Below are 23,115 nucleotides of genomic sequence, written 5' to 3'. Positions count from 1 at the left end.
TCAAACTACAACGCCACATGATGACATCTAGTATGGACACTTACTAGTGCTACCTGAGAAGCCTGTATTTCTCTATAGCTGTGTGACTTTTCTACCTTTTACAACAAGACTCAAATTTGCTTTCTCACCAAACCTCACTATACCAAACTTTTATTTTCTGTATGTGATCATGCTTTCTACTGTGCACATATGTGCATGCACATACAAACATACACAAGAAATTTAAAAAGTAAAAAATTCCTAAATATCTTATTAAGTAATTATAGACTGACCTCTATTTACACATGATTTCACTATTTTTCATAAAATAAAAAGGAAAATGATTTGCTTTTATTTAAAAGTAAGTTTTTCCAACTGGTCTGGAACTATGTTTATCCAACCTCCCCTGGAACTCTCTCATTTTTTTTTTTTTTTTGAAACATGTTAGCACTTTGATGTCTCCGTGCTGCATGTATCTATTTTTGCTAATTGTCTCATAATCAGTAATTCTCCAGAAACTCATATTAATTGTTTAGTAGCACTCAGTCCTCTCCTGTTTCATAATTCACTCTCACCCAGAATAATCTTTTCAAATCCGTAGTATTTATTACTTTCATTTATTAAGATTACACCTTTGTAACTGTATAGCTACTCTTTCCTTTAAGGTTGAGACCCACACCTCTAATGCCCACTTGAAGTCTCTACCTGAATGTCTCCTCAAGTGTATCCCAAAGCAGTCACTTAATCTTTATTTGCAAAACTGTTTTTCTTCTTAAATTCCCTCTCCATTCAAATATGCAAGCAAAACTAACTATAAATTGCCCTCCACCGTGTCATTTCTCACACACCTTATATCCAATTATATGTAAATTAATTTATTTAATCTTTTACATTACCTTCAAATCTGTCTATATTTTGTTATCGCATGCTTTTCTCATCTTAACCCACACTATTAACAGAGCTTACTTAGAGCACTGCAAAGTGTTATTTGATCTTGTCCCTTTCTTGTAAATATTTGTAAAACACAACAAAAAAGTTGACTGCTTTACAACAGTCATGCCTTGGTGTCTGTGGGGGATTGGGCATGGAATTTACAGATATCCAAAATCTGTAGATGCCCATATTCTTTTAGACAATGGTGCAATATTTGCACTTATCTTACTCATATTCTGTTGTATACTTTAAATCATCTCTAAATGACTTGCAGTATGTAAATAAAATAGAACAGCTCTGTAAGTCATTGTTATATACTCTATCATTTAAAGATCAGGACAATAAACTGTCTGTTCAGTACAATTTGTAAAACAAAAAAAATTGATAAGTGATTGGTTGAATAAGAAGAAATGGAACCCATGGATATAGAGGACTACCTCTATTTCCAAATGCTTTTAGTCTAAATCTAAAAATATCTACTAAGGTTGACATTATATCTACTAGGTATTTCTGTTGTTGCTTTAGTTTCATCCTATATCAATTATCTACTTTGCTTTGTACTCTCCAAGAACTTTGGGTTTCTCCATTAAGAATTCATTCATTAAGAATGAGACCTCATCTCTAAATATAATACAAAAAAAGGCTGGGGATGTGGCTTAGTGGTCAAGTGACCCTGAGTTTAATCCTTGACACCAAAAATAAATAAATAATAAAATAAAAAATAAAGTTCGTTAGGCTGTAGTTTGTTCTGCCTCAGGACTTTTGACCTACTTGTCGGCACTATATAATTCAGACTGAAACTCAGTTACTATTTTCAATTTCTTAAATTTAACAAAATTCTTTGTTCCATACTTTTATCAATTACCCTAGTTTTTCTTCATTGTATGTATCATGTATTATAATTACACTTATTTGGGACTTCCACTAGATTTTGAGCCCTATGAGATCAGAGTCCATCTCTGTTTCTCTCATCATTATATCACCAAAACTAATCATCATCAATAGCTTAAAAAAATTTATTGAACGTATGAATGATACCTTTCCCTTGCTATCATCTTGCCTAAGGTGGTTTTAATCTACATCTCACATAACTACAGCTTTCTGAATTCCCCTTTAGGCAGAGTTCATCTTATTTCTTCTGCCGTCTTTGAACTATTCTTTTTAGTTAATTCTATCATTGCTTCAAATCCAATGTATGAAAGTTGTTACTATTCTTCTAACTAAATTAAGATTTCCTTGTCAACAGAGAATCATGTGCTTTTTATTATTTACCCCAATTACTTAGAATATCCTGTAGCACATAGTAGCTTTATTTTAAGTTGACATGGAAGACTGAGAGGCTTGTGAAAGAAGTTCAAAAAGTCAGATTTTATAAGGTTGTCTAGCTATAATTTGTGGTATTCCCCCTGAAAGTCACTTCCTGACACTGGAAATGGTCCCAAAGTCTATGATTCTCAAGACCACAGTTTAATTAATTACCAACCACTTCCTATTCTATTGATTTTGTTGTCTTTTGGAATAAAGAATGGAAAAATCACATACACATATGTATACACACATACATACATACGTAGTTAAAATATAATAGCTTCTGGGTTGATATTGGTAGATAAGTTCTCATATTTTTGGTATATTATGCTTCAAAAACAATATAAACCCTTGTGATTCTATAAAGTCTATTTTAACATTAGATAAGAAAACTTAGTCATATCATTCATGGAACTTAGAAAATGTTATCCAAAAACATTGTGTTTTTCCTCTTAAATCTTTGTAAAAATAAATTCGCCTCCTTGTTTTGTCTTCTTTTTTCCAACTTAAACATCAGTTGTCATATGTCATCATCTATCAAAGTGTATTGCTTGTCAGGAGTGGTGTCCGGGGACTCTGGAGGCTGAGGCAAGAGGATGGCAAGTTCGAGGCCATCCTTAGAATTTTAAAGAAGCCCTAAGCAACTCAGCAAGACACTCACAAATTGAAAAACAAAAATCCCTGGGGGATGTGGCTCAGTGATGAAGAGCCCCTGGATGAAGAAAAAAAGAAAAAGAAAAAAAAGCAACTAATTCACTCCAGATACTTAGCTTTAACTTGAAGCACCTAATAGAACAATTAATTCAAGTGTATACCTTCTTTAATTCAATTGATATGCTAGTTAATTATATCTGAAATGATTGTATCTTCCTTCAAATTAAAGGTGAAATTAACTTTCTTGTTGAGAGTAGGTAAGATGAATGAGGGACTGAAAAGAAGTTTATAAAAATAAAAGAATTCCTTCATTTGGTATACTCAATTGTAGATTTTTTATTTGTTCATTGCCTAAGTAGATGCTTTATAAATTTCAGATGAGAGTGACTTGAATTTATAAAAATTACTTTTTTTTAAGATTTGGGGAATTAAATTTTAAATAATTTCTACCCTGAATAACACTTGTGATTATATATACTTTAACTAGCTATCTTTATTTCTATCTCCATTTACCCATTTATAACTTCTCCAGTCAATTTCAGTGGTGGGTAACTGTGGTGATATATAATCTTTTTATTCACATTTTTTCCATTTACTTTCCTTTTAAATATTTTTAGGCTGAAACCTCAATTCTGTGTGAAGCCGAAATCCCCATATGTACCTTACTCAATTCAAAAGGTAAACTACTCCAAACCCTCCCAGACAGACCACAATATATATTTGAATAGTGTTGCCATGCGCAAGATTGGATTTAGAAGGGCTGTCTATAGTTATGAACTTTGAACAGGTCATATCTTTACTACCTGGATAAAAGCTGTATCTGTGGCTATATTTTGTCAAGCTAGCCCCAAGGATTCAGAGTTTGTGGTTCACCTCTTCACCCTCTTCACTTCATTGACTCAAACCAGTGCCTTAGATCAAGGGAGGGGAGTGCCATCTAGAGCAATGTGACATGCCATACCACACATATCAGGGTCTTCATCAGAGTTGTCTCCACAGTCATCTTCTCCATCACACACCCAGAAATGCAGTTTGCAAAGGGAATTGTTGCAAAGGAATTCATCAGCTCTACATATATTTCCTCCTTTATGTTAAAATGAAAGAGACAGAGAGCATTAGAAGTGCCCGACATTAGGAAACACATCCCTCTAATTATTTTCTGGCTTCCTTATATTTGTTTCCTGCATAATACTAGGAGCCGGTTATGTGCCAAGTTTTTTTGTTGTTGTTGTTTTGGTTTTCTCTTTGTTTATTTTGTTTTTACAATGAAAATATTCTCATGTTGCAACGGTACATATCACATTTTGTTTAGAGAATACTGAAAGATGACAGAAAGTCTTTTAAATCTATATTAGCATTTTATGTTTACATAACATTTTATGTTATTAAGCATAAATAAATTTAGGTTTTTAAAATTAGTAGCTTTTGTTATTAAATATTCTTTTACTCTAGACACTCCTCAGCTAGTGGGTAATTTGTATATAAAATACATACTGACTTATTAAAATTAAAAAAAAAAATTGAAGTCACAGTGAAATAATTTTATAAAAAGAATAGGAATTTGGGCTTATCATGCAATATTTTGGTTTTTTTTTCTATACAAACTATGCAACAAGGTATATTTTTATAGTTTCAAAAGGTTTTATTTTTTTCTTTTCCACATGTAAATAAAAAGCATCAGAAATACAAGATTATAAAAGAACATTATATTATGTTAGAATATTATAACATAAAAAATATTAGAACATAAAACTGTCAAGTATATCCATCAGATACAAAAAACCCAAAGAAATAAGAAACTTGTGTGTTGGAAGAGAAAGCAATTAGCGGAGCTTTCAGTGGTTTAGGTATTCAGACTATGGGTTCTTTAATAAGCTTATTAATTTCTCTGAGACTTGGGGCCTACATATGTTACAATAGAAGCATGATTAATCTATAGAATTATATTTTCAAGAGGTACCTGGAGTAGGAACACAAATCTGGGAATTTAGAATTAAGCTAGATAAGAGTGTTCTCACAGCATTGCACTACTTTAATTCACATGTAAGATAAGAGATGTGGACATCTGGGATAATTTGGTTCCACTGACTTAAAGTATTAATGTTTTAAAATGACATGTTCATTAGAACATGGGTTTGGAGGGGAAAAAAAAGTGGTCAAACTTATAAGCCTAGAAAATACACAGAAAGATCCATTGTTTATCTTGTGAATGCACTTTGAAGAAAAGAACAAACCAACAATCATAAAGTCAATTAACTATTCTTGCTCTGAGTTTTGACTTGCCCCACAAATATCTAAATCACTTTCAGTGGCAATAAGTCTACTTATAAATGATTATTTTAGAATGAAAATATTAGCTGTGCTATTGGGATTTTGGAAATCAAGATGGAGAAAAAAATCAGGCCAAGAAGAAAAAAAAAGAAAAAAAAATTGAAGCTGGGGAGCGAGTTGCAGAAGAGAAATGACAGTAACTTGATTTATAGAAGTTACATTTGAGAGCTTCTAAAATGATTGGCTCCTCATGGCCTGATGGCTAGTGGATGAAGGTAGCAAGAAGAGTGAATAGTCAGGCATGTTACTCCATTTGGGGGTTTTGTGTGTACCAAGCAAATATATTTTGGATTGCATGCAACTCTTTGAACCATTTGTTATATTCAGGGATAAATGTGTCTGAAATATAAAATAGATATCCACACTATATATGTGCATATCAGAAGGAACAGAATGTCATCATTATATGAAGTGTAGAAAGAACATGGAAGAAAGCATCACAGAAAGACTAAAAGTCTCTTGGAAAGATAAATTCTCCACACAAAAGAGAGTAAGAAACAGTAATGAGAGTAGTTAGAGAAATATTGGAAAAGAGTAGCATTAGATAATACATGGAAAAAGTGTATTAACGTGCATTTTAATAATAATGCTGAGTAGATTTAGTGAAGTGGTGGAGTGTTTGGTGGAATTATTGTAGTTGGTTTTTGAAAGAGAGGAAGAAGTCATAGAAAATGTGGAAATATCTTGGTCATAGGAAATGAATGAGAGGAGAAAGTCTTTTTAGTTGCTTGAACCTGGTTTCTGTATGAAGGAAAACAGATGCTTGAATGCATTGAAATGCCTCTGAAATTACTCAGCAGCCAAGATAAATTTCAAATCACAGGAGGAACAAAATTCCCCAAGAATCTAGAGAACACAAAGGACTCCAGAGTTAGAGCAAAATAATGGATTGGCCATAGATTGGAAGTATGAAGGAGAAAGTCAACTTTTAAAAAGCTAGATGTAGTTAATAGTAGATACATTTTTAGGGAAAGACAAGTACCTGGCTTAGAAACTTGTGTGTTAAAGCCGATACTAAGATCTTATAAGATATTAATTTGAAAAGCTACAAACGATTTTTTTGAAAAAATGCTTAGCAGAGCTGTTACAGCTTACACTGGAATCTCTTCGAACTATAGATGGCAGCAAGTCCTTGGTGAATGCACCAAGGTGACTACCAATATCTGAGACCTGTGATAGTCGTACATCAGTCTGTGTTCTGTTCTTTCAAACATGCAACACTGACCTGAATAAGGCTATAATCTAAAAGTGACATCATTAATCAACCCCAAACAACAAAAAAATACTATTGTCTAGCAACTTTTTCCTCTAACAACAATAAAGAAGGTAACATATGCAAACTTTAGTATAAAAGAAACTAAACATATGAATATCAGTTTGAGATATTTCCTTAATTCAAAATCAAAATCTACAGACTATGAAGGAGAGAATTATATTTTTTTCTGAATAAAGATTCTAACGACAAAATGTTTATTCTATTTTACAATGAATTAAATTCAAACAGTTTGTGAATGAACTCTTGACATCCTTTAATTATTTAAGAAAATGCTATTTGTAGCACATCATTCTTGTTAAAAGGAAAAAAAAAATGAGTTCCCTAAGGATTATATTAGGTAACATTATAATTTTCTCCATAAGAGCATTGGACATGCCACTGTTTTTATTAAGAAGAGAAACATAAATTAAATCATAATTGTAACAAAAAGGCAAATGTTTTGTGATACCCTATTAAGGACTTTATGTTGTACTATATGGGATTTGCATTTCAGAAAAGGCATTATGGGGTTACTGTGATCCCTGAGTCTCACTTAAAATGCTTTATTTTGAAGTGGCATGAAGTACACACAAAAAACAAAAATGGTACAATTTAAGGAGATTGACTGGATTAAAATTCTAGTTTTCTAGTCATGTTTTTGATCAGCTCAACAGGAGGTTATTAGAAAAAGAGAAATGTGTATGTTAATTAACAATGGATGTCTGAATTTTAACTGAGCCCTTGCAGGTTTGTAGAATTCTGGTCAAGTGCATCATCATAGCAAATAAGCATCTAGAGTCTCATCTTAATTTGGATTGAGAGAAGTTTTAATATATGATAATATTTTATAATTTACATAAATAGTTTGCACATTTTTGAGCTCATGATTATTAAAAAGAATACCTCTCCATATTTCTTACCAAAATGCCATAAAGAGTAGAATAAAATTTGAAAGCTCATGCTAGAACAAGCACTGAGGTCATGTATTTTGCATTTCAAAAACATAAATGCTGCTTTTAATTCCATAGTATTTGTGGTTTTAGTCATTTAAAGAAAACTAGTAAAACTGACTAGTGGAGAGAATGTGCCAAACCAATTCTACAGCATTCTTAACTTCCAGGCCCCATTACTAAGCTCTTGTTGGCTCATGGATCCATATTCAAGATGAGTAGAAGTGAGATTTGATGAAAAAGATGTTTATTCTGGCATTCCATTTTCTGAAAGCCTTGAAATATATTTTACCTAATGCCTAAGCCACTTCCTGAGGGTAAATTAAATATGAAAAATATGAATTTTGTCATGACATAGGATACCTCTATACAGGATCAAATACTTCAACTAATAAGGTAATTTTTTAGAACTTAATTATGTAGCAGCAAAGAAACCTAAGAAAAATTAGAAGTACAAGTGAGAGGTGTTTGACATTTTTGTAAATCATTGAATTAAAGGCTCTTGACTTTTTTATTTAGACTATAAGATTAAACATTAGTAGAATACTTTTAAATTTGAAAAATACTTCAAATTCTCCAGTTTATTCAGGATATGATCAATAAAAAGAAATAGCAGATAGAAAGCTAGTAATTAAAATGGATTCATTCTCTTATAACCCTTACTGTTGAGTGTAACCAGGGAATTTTGAGTAAAGATTGACAATGGTTACATTTAAAAAAGATGAACTTGGCAGTAATGTATATTATTTATTGGAGACTAATTAGGTGGTTTAACAAATATCAGACAAGAACTATGAGAAGGAACTAGACTAGCTACAGTGATAGACGTTATTATGTGGAATGGCATAGTTATCTCCAAAGTCTTTGAACATGAGTACAAATGAGTTGTGGCTGTCAGACCATACAAAATGTTTGTGGTACCTAAAATTATCAAGCAAAAAATATAAGTGTGAAAACTGGAGATGTAGCTCAGTAGTGGAGCATTTGCCTAGCATGTGTAAGCAGCTGAGTCCCACCCCCAGTACTATGCACGCATGCACACATACACACACACACACACACACACACACACACACACAAAGTACATGTGAGAAACTAACCAAAGGTAGAAACAGTCATAGTAGTGTTTAATATTTTATTGCCATCTATAATGCACTTCAGATTTTGAAGGTAACTTGTATTTCTTCTGAAAGTGCACTTTATCATTGGGGGATAGAGATATTTCTCATCATAAACACCCAATCTAATATTAAGAAAGTAGCAAATATTTTTCCTTGAATGACCAAACATACAGAAGTAAATATTTTAGATATATTTAAAAAATATAAGTGCTGAGTGCATTTTCAAATGCCTTGCATCATGTGGCAGTATTTAATATCATCACTGTTGACCACATTCCAACTATTCTGAAATAAAAAGTTTTTTGAGAAACTTTTGTAAGCAAGTCGCAAAAAAATTTAAATTTAAATAGCATACTTAACAATGTTAAAATAAAAATTACATAATTTGTGATCATTTCAAGCTTCAGCACACAATTTCTTTGCTTTTATTAATTCTTATTAACTCAAAATAGTAAAAATTACAGCTTTTAATGTGGTAACTTACAACCAAAAAGTTGTTATCTGTCATAAAATGGTCTTCTTACAGCTGAATAAAATTATTTTCTAGACTGATATAAACATAGATCATCTTCTCAACAATATGTCGAGATGGAGAGTTGAGGCACAACTTATGACTTACACATTATTTAGCATATGAACATGTGCATTTTAGTGTACCAAGTGTTCTTGTTCATTTAAACTTAGGTAAGCAACCTGGAAGACAAGCCATTCAAAAATACAGAAAATACTTTGGCAATAATGACTATAGTAGTTACATTCTTTCTCACATATCTTTATTGCTATCCCAGCTTCTAGTCTGAAAACACATTTAATAAACTCCTAATAAATACTCCCAATAAACTTTGCATTTGGGTTGACTTTGTTATGAACGGATTGAGATATTCTGTCTGAAAATGATCTGGATTTTGCTTATTTAGAACAAGCCTCTATGTAAAGGAAGTAGAAAGAATAAAATTATCTAATTGTTCAATCCTCTGGCTCTTGCACATGCTGTATATCCTACATGGTACCTTAATTTTCATTTTCTCATTTTATGGCACAAACAAAAACACATTACCTCTGTCACAGATCTCTTCATCACTGCCATCCACACAGTCATGAGTTCCATCACACAGCCATCTAATTGGAATACAGTGGGCTTTATTTTTGCATCGAAACTGATCTTCCTTACATTCAGTCACACAATCCATCTGTTCAAATACAAATGGGCACTGCAGTTTTCATTAATGATAATGATACAGTCATAGGCACAATAAGCAAGCAGCTTATAATATTGGAGATTTATCACAGAGTGGGATTTATTTTATTTAAGCTTAATAATCATAACCTCTACAAATGACAATGGGCTTCAGTATATATACAGTCTAAAGATTTGAGGATATGCTGAAATGATTGCATTCAGTGTATCTGTCTAATATTTTCAGACAGTGCTAAGAATCAAGGTTCTGTCTCTACTTTCATTCCATTTGTTTTCCCATTCTTACTGCAGGTAATTGGAAGATATTAATCAAGCAACAATAGATTTTTACCTCATCTGAACCATCAGTGCAATCATAGTCTCCATTACACTTCAAAGATGCTGAAATACATCCTCCACTGGCACATATATATTCACTTGATGAGCACGTAGGAGAAGCTGAATGCAATTATAAAGTTGAGATTTAGATATATTTAAAGTAATGAATGGTTTGGGAGGAAGTAGGCATATGAAAATATGAATACATGTATGACAATAAGAACAGTGGACATTATTTAAACTATGTTCAATAATTGGTATTAAAGATTCATTTTAATATAGTATATAAAATTATTTCATAATATTAAATAAAATTCAATGATATAATAACTTATGTAGTAAGGATTTCACTCATTAGACTAAAAAAGTGGGAAAAAAACTTTATCTCTTCAATCCCTTTGATTTTGAAGAGTTAAATTAGTTTTGCACAATTTTAATTTATTTGAAAAGGGAATTCTCAAATGATTTTCAAAATTACAAAAATATTAAATAGCTGTTAGGAAAGTTCATTCAGATATAAATTGTGTAAAGCAAAATGTGAAAATATTGGCATGGTCTCATAGGTACAGAGATATTATTTGACTTCATATGACATAAATATAATATTTAAAAAGTTTTAAGAAGTTTGTTGTTTTTGAGAGTTTAAACATAAATACATATATAGTAAAGAGAGCCTCTAGAATTTGCAGAGTTCTTTTATGAGACACAGATTTAAAAAAACAAAGAGATAAATAAGTTACTACTACTAGCTCATCTAGTTAATTATTATAATAATTATGACAACTGCCTTTGTCTGTCGGTTTGGGTTTTCTAGGCTTGCATTCATGCCTCCAGGGTTCTGGAGCAATTCAGACCACAAAATTATTATGCAAATACAATGGCCAAATGTATTTGCATAATAATTTTGTGGTCTGAATTGCTTTATTCAAGAATGCTAAACAGCTTTTCCCTTGAGTTTTTATTTTTTTTAATTGGCAGCATTTGCCTAGGAAATCTGTATTAATAAAAAATCTAAGAACATGTCTAGATTTGATGAGAAAGAAAGATGTGATCAATTAGCACTATGGACTCTAGGTAAATATTGCGGAATTAAAATCTGTGTGTTTTGTTTATCTGCTTCTCTGGCCTAGTCTCTTAAGGTAATGTTTTCATGGTTATGCACACACTGTAGTATGATGTTCCCCAGTAGTTTTTTTTTTAAAGATAATGTAATTAAAATAACCAAGTAAAAAAATTAAATGTTTTCATGAGCATATGTATAGAGTCAAATTTAAGAATAGAAATGCATAAACTAGAGATAGTTTCTTTGTATACTTGCTTTTGCTTCCTGATTATATTTTGATTTTTTAAAAATATTTATTTTTTTAGGTGTAGATGGACATAACACAATGTCTTTATTTTTATGTGGTGCTGAGGATCGATCCAGGGTCCCACCCATGCGGTGTCGAGCACTCTACTGCTGAGACACAATCCCAGCCCTATATTTTGATTTTGGCCTAAGATGTAAATACAAACAATACACTATGCTGCTTCTTACCTGGCACACTGAAAAACTGCATTCTGTCTTATAACCTCAATTTCCATAACTGAAAACTTGACTTTTATCATACTTACAGTTTCAACATATTTCATTTTGCTATTTGGGAAAACAATTCCAAATGGTGTGATAAGATATAGAAACCAGAAAATCAAATTTGGCTGCATAATTCTTGAATCCCATGCATAATTATCATCTGCCAAAAAAACTTTTGTAACATATGAAGGGCACACCAATTAATTTATCCACAGATATTTCAGATTATTTCCTAAAATCAGTAAATAAGTGCCTGTGTCTCTTACTGTTTTCTGAGTATCATTTCTTGAATTTAAATCATATCAGGTTAAAATGTCAGCTAAATGAAAAACCACTTCAATCATTTTACCTGGCTCACAGTGTTTCTCATCTTCTCCGTATTTACAGTCTTCGTGGCCATCACATTTCCACTTTGCTGATATACATTGGCCATTGGAGCACTGGAACTGATCTTTGGAACAACTTGTTTCACAATTTCTCTGTCAAATCCAACACAGATATAATTAAAATTAAAAACATTTTAAAAATCTACAAACTCAAAAGACAGCTAGAGAACATCTGTGTAGAAAGTAAGGCATGTAGAAACCACATTTAACACCTACACATGGTTCAGATGGTCATATTTCCAGCCTGTAACTACACAACAGAATTATAATAATTTTTTACTTGCATCTGTCTTTGTGAACCCTAGTGAAACAGAAATAGAAAAAGAACATAAATTCTAAGACTTCATCGTATTAAGTAAATTGCTGTCAGTGTATCATTCTTTAATTGATAGATATGAGGTAATGGAATTCTAATAGTTGCAGGCAATGCTAAAGATTTTGGGGGAAATAGTAGGGTTAAAATTATTTCTAAGCAACTATATCCAGTTTGCTGGGGCTATGGGTGATGTTGTGGATAGAATGTGAAACAAATCATAATCCTAATGCAAATCTGATCTCTTTTTCATTGGCAAGATTCTAGCATTCTTTTCCCCTTCTCATTATTTCATTTCTTCTAGACTAGTCCTTTTACAACTTAGCTAGTGTTCATAAATCTCCTCTTCACTTCCGACACTTGTTGTTAAAGAACTGTGAAATGAGCTGTCACAATTGTCATTTCTTCTGGCCTGCGCCCAGACTTTATTTGGAAGTCAAACAAGACAGCAGAATTACCTTTGGGATCCTTTGATGCTTTATTTGAGATAAATGAAAGATCCACCAGAAATTCACCATCTCGAAGTCTAAAACATTGGTCAAAATGGGTGCTCCAATGAAGTATCTTCCTTGATGGTATTTTTTGCTTGTACAGCAATATCTATTTTTGTCAAACTATATTTGCCTGACCTTTCTACAAATGTTGCAATACGCTCACAGCTTGTGGAAATCCACAGTGTGAACAGTATTAAATTATGACTATTTCTATTCAGTTTCACCCCCATATAAGGAGGAAGAGTGACTTCCTAGATTTCTTTTATTTACTTTGTATTGTTCTTTTTTCTCCATATAATGAAGGTTTACAATTTGCAAGAGACTTTCTTAGATAACAATAAAAAAAATCAAGATTTACTCCTTGCAGTTGATAAACACATAGTATGGTATGAAAGATCAACAACTAATTCACAATTGTAGCAAAAGTGTATTAATTGCCAAGATAAATGAATATGGAACATTTAGAAAGGGCTTCACAGAGGAAGCTTCCAGAGATGGAACTACCTAAGTAGTTTTTAATGGGTAAAGGTAGTTTGAAATGTGGAGTGTCTGAAGGCTGAGCCAGCTTATGTGCCTGATATGAATGTCACTAGAGAAGTAACCTTTGAACTTCCCATGAGAAAAGACTTCATATAATTTTTCACCACTCAGTTTATATGTAGGACATATAAGCACACAATGAAAACTACTGAATGAATATAGGGAGTAGCATATCTAGAAAACATATATAAATGAATATTAAGTAAAATATTTCTTACTTCTTTTTAATTTAACTTTATTTTATTTTTAAGTGATGCACAGAAACACAAAAATTGTATATATTCATGGAGTACCATGTGGTGTTTCAATATGCATGCATGTAATATAATGTTCAAAATAGAGTAATATCTATCTCAAGTATTAATCATTTCTTCATAGTGAAAACTTTCAAAATACTTTCTTTTAGTTTTTTGAAATGTATAGTTCATTATTATTATCTATAGTCATCCTACTATGCAATAGCACATCCAAACTTACTCTATCATGTAATGGCAACTTTTAACAATCTTTCCTGTCCCCCTTCATCTTTATTTTCTCTAGCTTCTGGTAACCACCATTCTCTCCTCTACTTTTGTGAGATTAACTCTTTTAGATACCATATATCAGTGAGATCATGCAGCACTTGTTTTTCTGTGACTGATGTATTTCACTTGACCTAATGATTCCCAGATCTATTCATGCTTAATGTCACAAATGTAAGATTTCATTATATTTTATGGCTGCATAGTATTCCATTGTGTTTATGTACCATATTTTCTCTATCTATCCATTGAAGTTGATGGATACTTCAATTATTTTACTTTCTTGGCTTTTGTGAATAATGTTGTAATGAACATAGGGGTGCAAATATCTCTTAACATACAGATTTTATTTCCTATAGATATCTACCCAGTAGTGGGATTACTGGGTCATACAGTAGTTATATTCTTAATTTTTTGAGGAACTTTTATACTGTTTTCCAATACAATTGTACTACTTTACATTCCCACCAAATGTGTTCAAGGAATCCCTTTTCTCCACATCTTTGTAAGCACCTTTGTCTTTGAATATTTTAATAATGGTTATTTTACTAGGTCAGGTGATAGCTCATTATGGTTTCAATTTGCATTTCCCTGATGATTAATGATGCTAAGCATTTTTTTTTCAAATACCTGTTGACTATTTGTATGACTTCTTTTGAGAAATGTCTACTGAGGGCTATTGCGGATTTTTAAATTAGGTTTTTTAGGTTATTTTGCTTCTGCATTTTTTTGTTCCTTAAATCTTCTGGATATCAACCCCTTTTTAGATGTATAATTTGCAAATGTTTTCTTCATTTTCTAAGTTATATCTTCACTCTGTTAATTACTTGTTTGCTTTGCAGAAATATTTTAATTTGAAATAATCTCATTTGTCTAATTTTGTTCATTTTCTGTGATATTGGGGTCTTGCTCCAAAACATATTTGCTCATTCCAGTGTCTTGATGCCTTTTCACTATGTTTTTTATACTTTCATGATTTTTAGTTTTATATTTAAGTCTTTAATCCTTTTGGTGAGAGACTGGGGTTTAGTTCCATTCTTCTTCACATGGATATCAAATTTGCCTCACACCACGTGTAGAAAAACCTGTCCTTTCTGCAATGTGGGTTGTGAGCACCTTTGTCAAAATCAGTTGGTTGAAGATATGTGGGTTTGCTTCCAGTTTTTCTGTTCTATTCCATTGTTCTATGTTGTTTGTTTTATACCACCCATATCATGCTGTTTTGATTATCATACCTTTGAAGTATATTTTGAAGTCAGATAGAGTAATGCCCCCAAACATTTTTATTGCTCAAGATAGCTTTGGCTATTCAGGGACTTTATGTTTCCATATACATTTTAGGATTGTGCTTATATTTATGTGGATAATGTCAGTGGTATTTTTGTAAATATTGCATTGAAACTGTAGATTCAATTGTGCTTCAATCTGTCACAGTCATTTGCCATTCTAATACTAAAATTATCCCTTTTGTCAGTGGTAGTCACTTTAAGTTTATCCCTGCATATTTTAAGATGAGCTGCTCAGTTTCCTTTTTCAGATCTAGAATTAGACATTTCTCATAGGATCCTTATTTCCTTTAGTTGGAAAATGGTTTTTATAAGTCACTCTGTAAGTACTACGAATAATCCTTCCTGCTGCATTGTCAAATGTTCAGTATCAGAAGCAGGAATTATATATTTTAAGAAAGAGAAAGATAATCAAAATCACATTCTGATAGTCATTTATTAAATATTACAGGATTTTTATTTAATATTTATTTCTACATTTATATTCCATTTTACTCTAAAATTCTGAGTGCTAGTGACATTAATATAATTAAGCATTTGAATGACCCTATATAACTTGAGAATTAGCAAAATATTATTACTAGGAAGTGTACAGATGCCGTATAAGATGCTTTGACATTTCTTTTTGTACTTGCAGTATATTATGTTAGTGCAGAGACCAACTCTTATAATTTTAAGTCACTTTTAAAAAAGCTTCTCAGCACATGTCAGGGAGATATAAACTTGATATGAAATTAGGCTGATCCAAGTTTCATTTTTTTATTGTTGTGACTGTATAATAACAAGGTAATTATACTATGAGTTCACATTTATACAAAAATTTATCTTCAAAAATCTCCCAACTTTTGTTCTCAATATAAGCTTCTCTTGCATTCAATCATGCTTTCTCTCTCTCAATCCTCCTTTTTATTTGTTTGCTTGATTTATTGTGTGATTTTTGTCAAAGCAACCTGTCCCTCTAGACTTGAGAAATCTCAGACTATACAGTTAGCCACTTCATTTCACATGAACTGTAATAAATGATTGTAAATACAGTCAAAACTCACTTTTTAAAGAGTTAATATGATTCCCTTGCAGCATTATCATAAAAATGCCTGAGAATATGGATATATATTTTGCTATAAAAAAAGAAAAACTACATCCACCAACTAACTTATGCTTTGAGAGAAATGCCATTAGTAAAGATGATTACTTTGACTTGAATAAAATTTTAAGAAAGGTTCAAATTAAAATAAGATTTTCATTTTGTTAGTGTGCCTTGCATCACTACTAACATACAGGATGAAATCATAAGCCTTAAGCAATAAATCTTCACCACTTGATGTTTCACAGATTACACAAGCTGGTGAAACATATTTAAAACAAAACAAATGTCTATGACATGAATTAGTTTACATTAAATATGGTTTACTGACTTGGGAATGTTGATATCATTTTTGAACGAGTAATTGCTAAGCAAGTATGTGGGGAGTCAGGTGGTCAGTATAAAAATGTCCTGCTCCACTGTGGATTTAAAAAAAAAATATTTTGATTTCTGTGCTGTGGATAGTCTACAAGTAGAAGCGGTATTTTTCACCTTCTCAAGCCCTTTGCAACATTGAGGTTTAGGTTTTTTGGCCTTCCTGTAAGAATGGACTTATAATGTTTCCAAAATCTACAATTCTAATGTGATTAGGGCAATTTTCCCATAATGGTGAGAGAAAGATTTGCCCCAATCCTAGTAAGAATGGCTAAGGACTGAGAAAGAAAGTGTTTACACGGGTCTTATAAACTTTAGGGATACAATATTCCCCAAAGAGAAAGAAAATCAGTGGACGTTTGGGGGAGTTGGACCTGAAATGCAGAAGCCTTTGGAGCTGCATGGGGGATCCTCCCCAGTCTCCATTCAGTGAGGCAACCTTTATGAGGGGCAGGTATGTATGTTTGCCAACCAGAGTGGCAAAGCTCTAGGGAGTCATTGTATTGTAGGAGATACAGGGTCCACTGAGGATTTAAAACCTCATTTTGTCCTTGGACTTGACTGTGCAAGACCTGTGTTGCTGATAACCAAGTAAACAGAGAAAATCCATAAAATTCGCTTTTACTCGATTTCTCCTTGACAATGGAAAGAGAGGACTTGGAGATTCGGGGATTTGATTGAGAAAAAAAATGTAACCATGTATTGTTTATTACTTTTTAAAATATTATGGAATAATTATCTGAAATATAAGCATAAAAATGTTAACACGATCAAGTTTGTGGAATTATACAGAGAAATTCTAAACTTTTACCTAAAGCTATATATACACACATAGGCTTTATTATAAATGGATTGTGATTCACTACCTCAACAAAGCTCAACTTGTGGTTTCATAAAATTGATGATCCACACCAAAGCCTGTAAGACTGTATCTACTGAAAAAAAAGGGACCTGGGAGAAGAAAGTGTTTAAAATGCATAAAATATTAGTCTTGACTATAAATACTTCAGGAAGTGTATGAACAACTTCACAGATGGCAAGGGCATCAGCTACAGGGAATAGGGTTTCCAAACATCCTATTCCCAACACAGCCATTCACCAGTTGAGGTAAAACAGACTATAAAATTAACTGTCAATAGCAACACAAGAATTATTCCCTGTGCAGGTGTGTGCAGCACAGCACATGGATTAATACTTATCTCAGTGTGTCAGAAGCAAAGCGCATTTCAGAGTGGTCCTAGGTCACACTTATCAGACTGAATAATTGTAATTCTAAATGTGGTTCTAAAGTATTGCTTTCTTTTCTGTTTGAGTTTGTAGGGATGCTTACCTCATCAGAGCCATCTGCACAGTCAAAATCTCCATCACACCAGAACCTTGACGAAACACAGTCCCCATTGGTACAGAGAAAATCTTTCAATGTACAGGTCTGTGGCTCTGGGGACAGAAAAATAGCACAGGGTTTTTCTATTATATGCAACTGCATTCTAAAATTTATATGACATTCAACATGAGGAAGCATTAAAGAATGAAAAAGAGGTTAGCCAAGCAGAACCAATAAATTGTTTAGGAAAAATTCTAATGAAGCATCTATAATACATAATATAATTATTTTTCAAATTTATTTGTAAAGTCATAAATAGAAAGTGGCTTTACAGAAATAAAGTGACAGCAACAACAAATAGAAGACAAATGACCAGCTGCTTGAAAGACAAAAGTTTGCATGTTTTCCTACTGTAGCAATGATATTTTTCAAGTTAACATTGAAAGTCATTTAATGTATACAGAGTCTATTTTTTGACTTGTTGCACCTATCAATCTATTTGTTAAATGGGAAGAAAATCTAGTTTTTGTTTCTTCACTATTTATTTTGTATCCTGGTGATTTTTAATTATTCAAAATTGTCACCAGAAAATCCAGAGGTCATGAGACAAGAAAGGTACATGAGAATATTCTTGGACATGGTAACGGTAAAGAGGTCCAAAGGAAACTGTTTTCTTTGAAAAATGCCTAAATGTTTATGCATTTGTTTACTTTTGCCCTGTATCATTTACCTGTCAATATAGATGATTTGCTAGTCATTCATTCACTTAAGCTTTATCATATTCCATACAGAACATAGGCTAAATACTATGAAGTACTGCTTGGCTTAATTCCTATGTGGAATATTTTTCCTCTGGATACTGAGATAAGATTTCAGAAATTGTTTCTGCATGATTGACAGGACCATTGGACATCATCTCTTGTTACACTGATATACAGCATGATGAAAGACGACCCCTTCTAGTTTTCTCTATTAATTGTATTTACAGTTATGTCACACACAATAATATCCAGGTGAGGGAGTAATAAGAATCTAATAAGTCATTAGATTTAAGAAACACTCAAATGAAGACTAATCTTCTGAATAAATACTGTGAACAATTCAGTCTGCATTCGACTATTGCTGTATATAATTTACTTAGTTTCTAACTAAAAGGTAGCATCGTCATTGTTTGGTACCATGAAGGTTCCTACATTTTTATATTAAAAAAGCCCTTTGAGAACATTTGAAGAACTGTGGGCAATATAGTATGTTTCAGAGAGCAATTTGTTCTGCTCTGGGACTTTGTTTTAAAATGTGATCTTCAGGCTAGGAATAAAATGAGATGTCATTCAGTATAAAGGAGAAAAGCTACTAAATAGGTGAATCTCAAATGTCTCTACGTTCCTTTGTTTAGTGAACATGACAACACACATTTCCCTTTTTGGTTTTTGTATTGTACTCATGTATATCCCATTTTAACCTTAAAAATAACTTTATTCATACTAATACCACTAATTAGCACAATACTAATAATTATACAATTAGTATAATACTGCAGACTAATATTAATACTATTACACTAAAATAACTAATACTATTGTATTAGTACAATGACTACTAATTACTTATTTCTTGTTGGGCCCTCGGCAAGGTTATTGCCAAGTACTTAAATTAATTCACCAATGATTCATCCTAACAACTCTGTAGGTATGTGCTATTGCTGTGCCCTTCTTAGATGAATAAATTGAGGCACAGAGAAGATAAGAAATGTTCTGCAATCACTCAGCATGAGCAAGAGCTAGTATTGATCTTGAATCAAAACATCTGGACACCACAGCCTGTGCTTTTTACTACTAGATTATACTGTTGTCTCCCATAAAACTGAGGAAGTAATATGTGCTCATGTATAACAGAGAAAACCATGAGAATCTGAATTATTTATGTAAGATGTGTACTAGCAATGCCTATTTTACTTAATAATAATGAGAAAGCTCTTGTGCTCTTATCATCATTCCACACTGAAGTCATTTCCCCTTCAGACAAGTGCAATTTAATTTTTTTGGAAAAAGAAATGAGAGTGAAACGTAAAGTTTATTTAACAATGAAAAATAATAACCCCAAACATTTTTATTAAAGGAACAAAGAGTAAGTACATTTAAAACATATCGTACTGAAATGCTTAAAAAGATCTAAAGAAACATTTGGTTTCCTTGGTTTGAGGGTTATCTCAATGGGATTCTTTCTCCAGTGTTCTAATTTTGAATAGTGAAAGATAACTCTGTTCATCATGTGTTCAATGGCAATGATTTCACAAGCTCTGACATATGTTACTATATGGAGTGTTGGAAGTTGTTGATGTGAGATTACCAAAAGTTATGTAGCCAGTTTTTAGTGGCATTTACCAAATATTTCCACAGAGAATTTGTTCTATAGAGACTTTGCCCAAACATTATCAATTATTTTATTATATGACAGATATGAACAGGGCATGTAATTTGCTGGGAAAAGATATTTCAGTGCAAATGGAACTTCTGCATACTTCTATCATGCTTTATAAATGATCAACAAACCTACATGTGAATAATAATCGTGAATTACTATACTTTTACATGCACAAATGCCATCAAAGAATAAGGTAGCTAATCAATTTCCCACTCTCATCTACATACTTACATTTTTTAACACTAAATAGCTAAATATGTAACTCTTTCATGAGGAAATGTAACTTAAGAAAGAAGGTCCTGGATACTTCTTTCCTCTTATTCCTTATCTTACCTTTGATCTTTTCCAGATTTAAAAAACAAAAACAAAAACCAAAAAAACCCACATTTTTCAGTTTTGGCATAATAGTGAACACTTTTCTTGCACTACCACCAACTACAACAACAAAAAGATAACTACCTGAAAACTAACCCACTTGGAAAAACAAAAACAAACAAGCAAAAAAACCAAACAACAATAACAAAAAACTACAATGTGACTTTTCCCCTGGTATTTCTCAAATGGTGTTCTTACACTATTTTTTTCTGCTAACACCTGGAAACCTTTAAACTAAGAGTGGATGGGGAAACCCACATTTAACAATTAACACAATTAACCAAGGTCTCCATAAACCTCATCTAGACAGCAGATTAACAACCAAGAAGCTTCTGAAGGGCATGCTTTTATGTTTTAGAAGACCAATCTCATTTCTATAATAAGACTGAAAAATAGGGGCATCATTATTGTCTTCCTTCAATATTGATGGAGGCAATGATATACAGACTCGGTATTGAAAAGAAATGTGGAAACCATCTTGCACAAAACTGAAAAAAACTGAAGTTGAGGAACTAAAGTGACTTTTAAAGCCATAGAGTTAGCCACAGACAAGTGAGATATTTGGAGCCAGATTTCCCACTGCCTAGATTATCATAAACTATTAATAATAAATTAAAAAATAATATGAATAGGGTATAAACAACTAAGAACAATTTTTAGAATATATTTAGTATAACTGACATTCTATACAAATAATACTCTGATATAAATTCAGTGTGAAAGTACTAGAATTTCAAATAAGGCAGAAGCAGCTTGTCACCATATAAACCTTAATCTAGTTGATCAAATTACTTGATATTTTAAAATCCATAAGACTTCTTAGTGTGGATATAAACCAATTTATTTTGCACATCAATTACTTAGAAAGCACACCTGCCATATATTATATTTTTGTTGATAAAAATAAAATAGATGGTGAAATTTCTCAGGCATTTGTAAATATTTGAAACAGATTCCAAAATAACCCCACTGAAAATGAAATTTTCTTGTTTCTAAGAGCAGAAATCATTGTAGAAGCAAAGTGTCCCTGCTGAACACTTAACCAAGGAAATGATCAGCAGATGATGATGAAATGACAATGGACTAATTATCCCATGTAAATATAAAATGTAGAAAGCATATTACATTTAAAATATAGCTGGTAATTAATTGCTCCACTACCATTTGAACTCTTGCCATGACTATGACAGGAATGTTTCTAACAAAATTTAGAAAGAAAATCCATTAAATTAGATTCATAAACAAAGAAGTAGAAAAGTGACTTTAAAAATGTCGCTGTTGCTTTTTAAATATAAGGTTGAATTATTATCTCTGCTTCTAAGCAATAGCTAACAATTACTGACAAATGTAGCCCAACGTGCATTAAACTACCCAATAATATTTAGAAAATATGTTAAAAAAGTATGGTTCATATATACATGAAATTTTGCATTATAAAATATATATTAATATATATCTATATTTAGACAGTATGGAGTGTGTGTATACATTAATAGTTGCTTTAATAGATAAGAAATAATTTAGGAATATGTTGACTATCTACACACACACACACATACAAACACACACACACACACAACAGATGATTGAATCCACAGTTGCCTTACCACTGAGTTACATCCCAAGTATTCTTTATTACTTTTTTAATTTTGATACAGTATCGCACTAAGTTGCCAAGACTGGCATAGAGCTTGCCATCTTCCTGTCAGGCTCCTGAAGACCTGAGCCCAGCTGTTGATGGCATTTTAATATAACAACAATATTTATTCTAAGTCTGACCTCTATAATACTCTTCTCTCGGTGAGTATTCATTCTTCATACAGCTTTTGCCTATGTAGAATAGATGACATTTTCAATGTTTACATCTTCCTTCTCATTTGTTGTGGTCAACTCAGGAAAGCATCTTCAAACATAAAAACTTCAAAAGCAACTCAATTATCTATATCTAAAGATTCTTCCTCATATCATGTTAAACATGATAATATGCTCTGATACTTGTCTTAATATGCTCTGTCATCCACTCTTCTAGGTCACTATATAACATAATTCATATCTGTTCACTATCTTCTTTCCTCTTCAACTGCATCAATATTATTTGACTTAGGCAAAAGGTTCATAAAACTTAGATACTAAGATCCACATAATTGGGTATTTCATATTGAAGTACTTGATACTACAGCCACTTCCCTTGCTTATTTTAAGGGCTCTGTGGTTTCAATGATTTATCCCTGTTGCCACAGTGATAAGAGAGAGTCAATGTTCTTTCTCCTTGCTTTCCTGTGAAAAAACTCACTTTTAGATATTAACACAAAGACACTCAGCCACTTAAGAAACCCCAGCCACTCAAAGGCAGACTATCCCAACTTCTTTTTC

General features: G+C 32.1%; 1 protein-coding gene across 1 annotated transcript in view; it reads right to left on the bottom strand.

The window, feature by feature from the left end:
* Nucleotides 1–23,115, bottom strand: part of Lrp1b (LDL receptor related protein 1B) — a 1,566,902-nt gene that overhangs the window by 125,906 nt on the left and 1,417,881 nt on the right. Inside the window, exons 68-72 of the mRNA XM_077110319.1 lie at nt 17,950–18,056; nt 11,970–12,099; nt 10,061–10,167; nt 9,589–9,721; nt 3,836–3,958 (exon numbers count right to left, since the gene is read on the bottom strand). Of these exons, the coding sequence (XP_076966434.1) occupies nt 3,836–3,958; nt 9,589–9,721; nt 10,061–10,167; nt 11,970–12,099; nt 17,950–18,056 (600 nt within the window). The remainder of the gene's footprint in view (nt 1–3,835; nt 3,959–9,588; nt 9,722–10,060; nt 10,168–11,969; nt 12,100–17,949; nt 18,057–23,115) is intronic.

The sequence above is a fragment of the Callospermophilus lateralis genome, chromosome 9 (assembly GCF_048772815.1).
Source record: "Callospermophilus lateralis isolate mCalLat2 chromosome 9, mCalLat2.hap1, whole genome shotgun sequence".
Lineage (NCBI taxonomy): Eukaryota > Metazoa > Chordata > Mammalia > Rodentia > Sciuridae > Callospermophilus > Callospermophilus lateralis.
The sequence above is the reverse complement of the archived record's forward strand: the minus strand, read 5'-3'. Positions and strand labels throughout refer to the sequence as shown.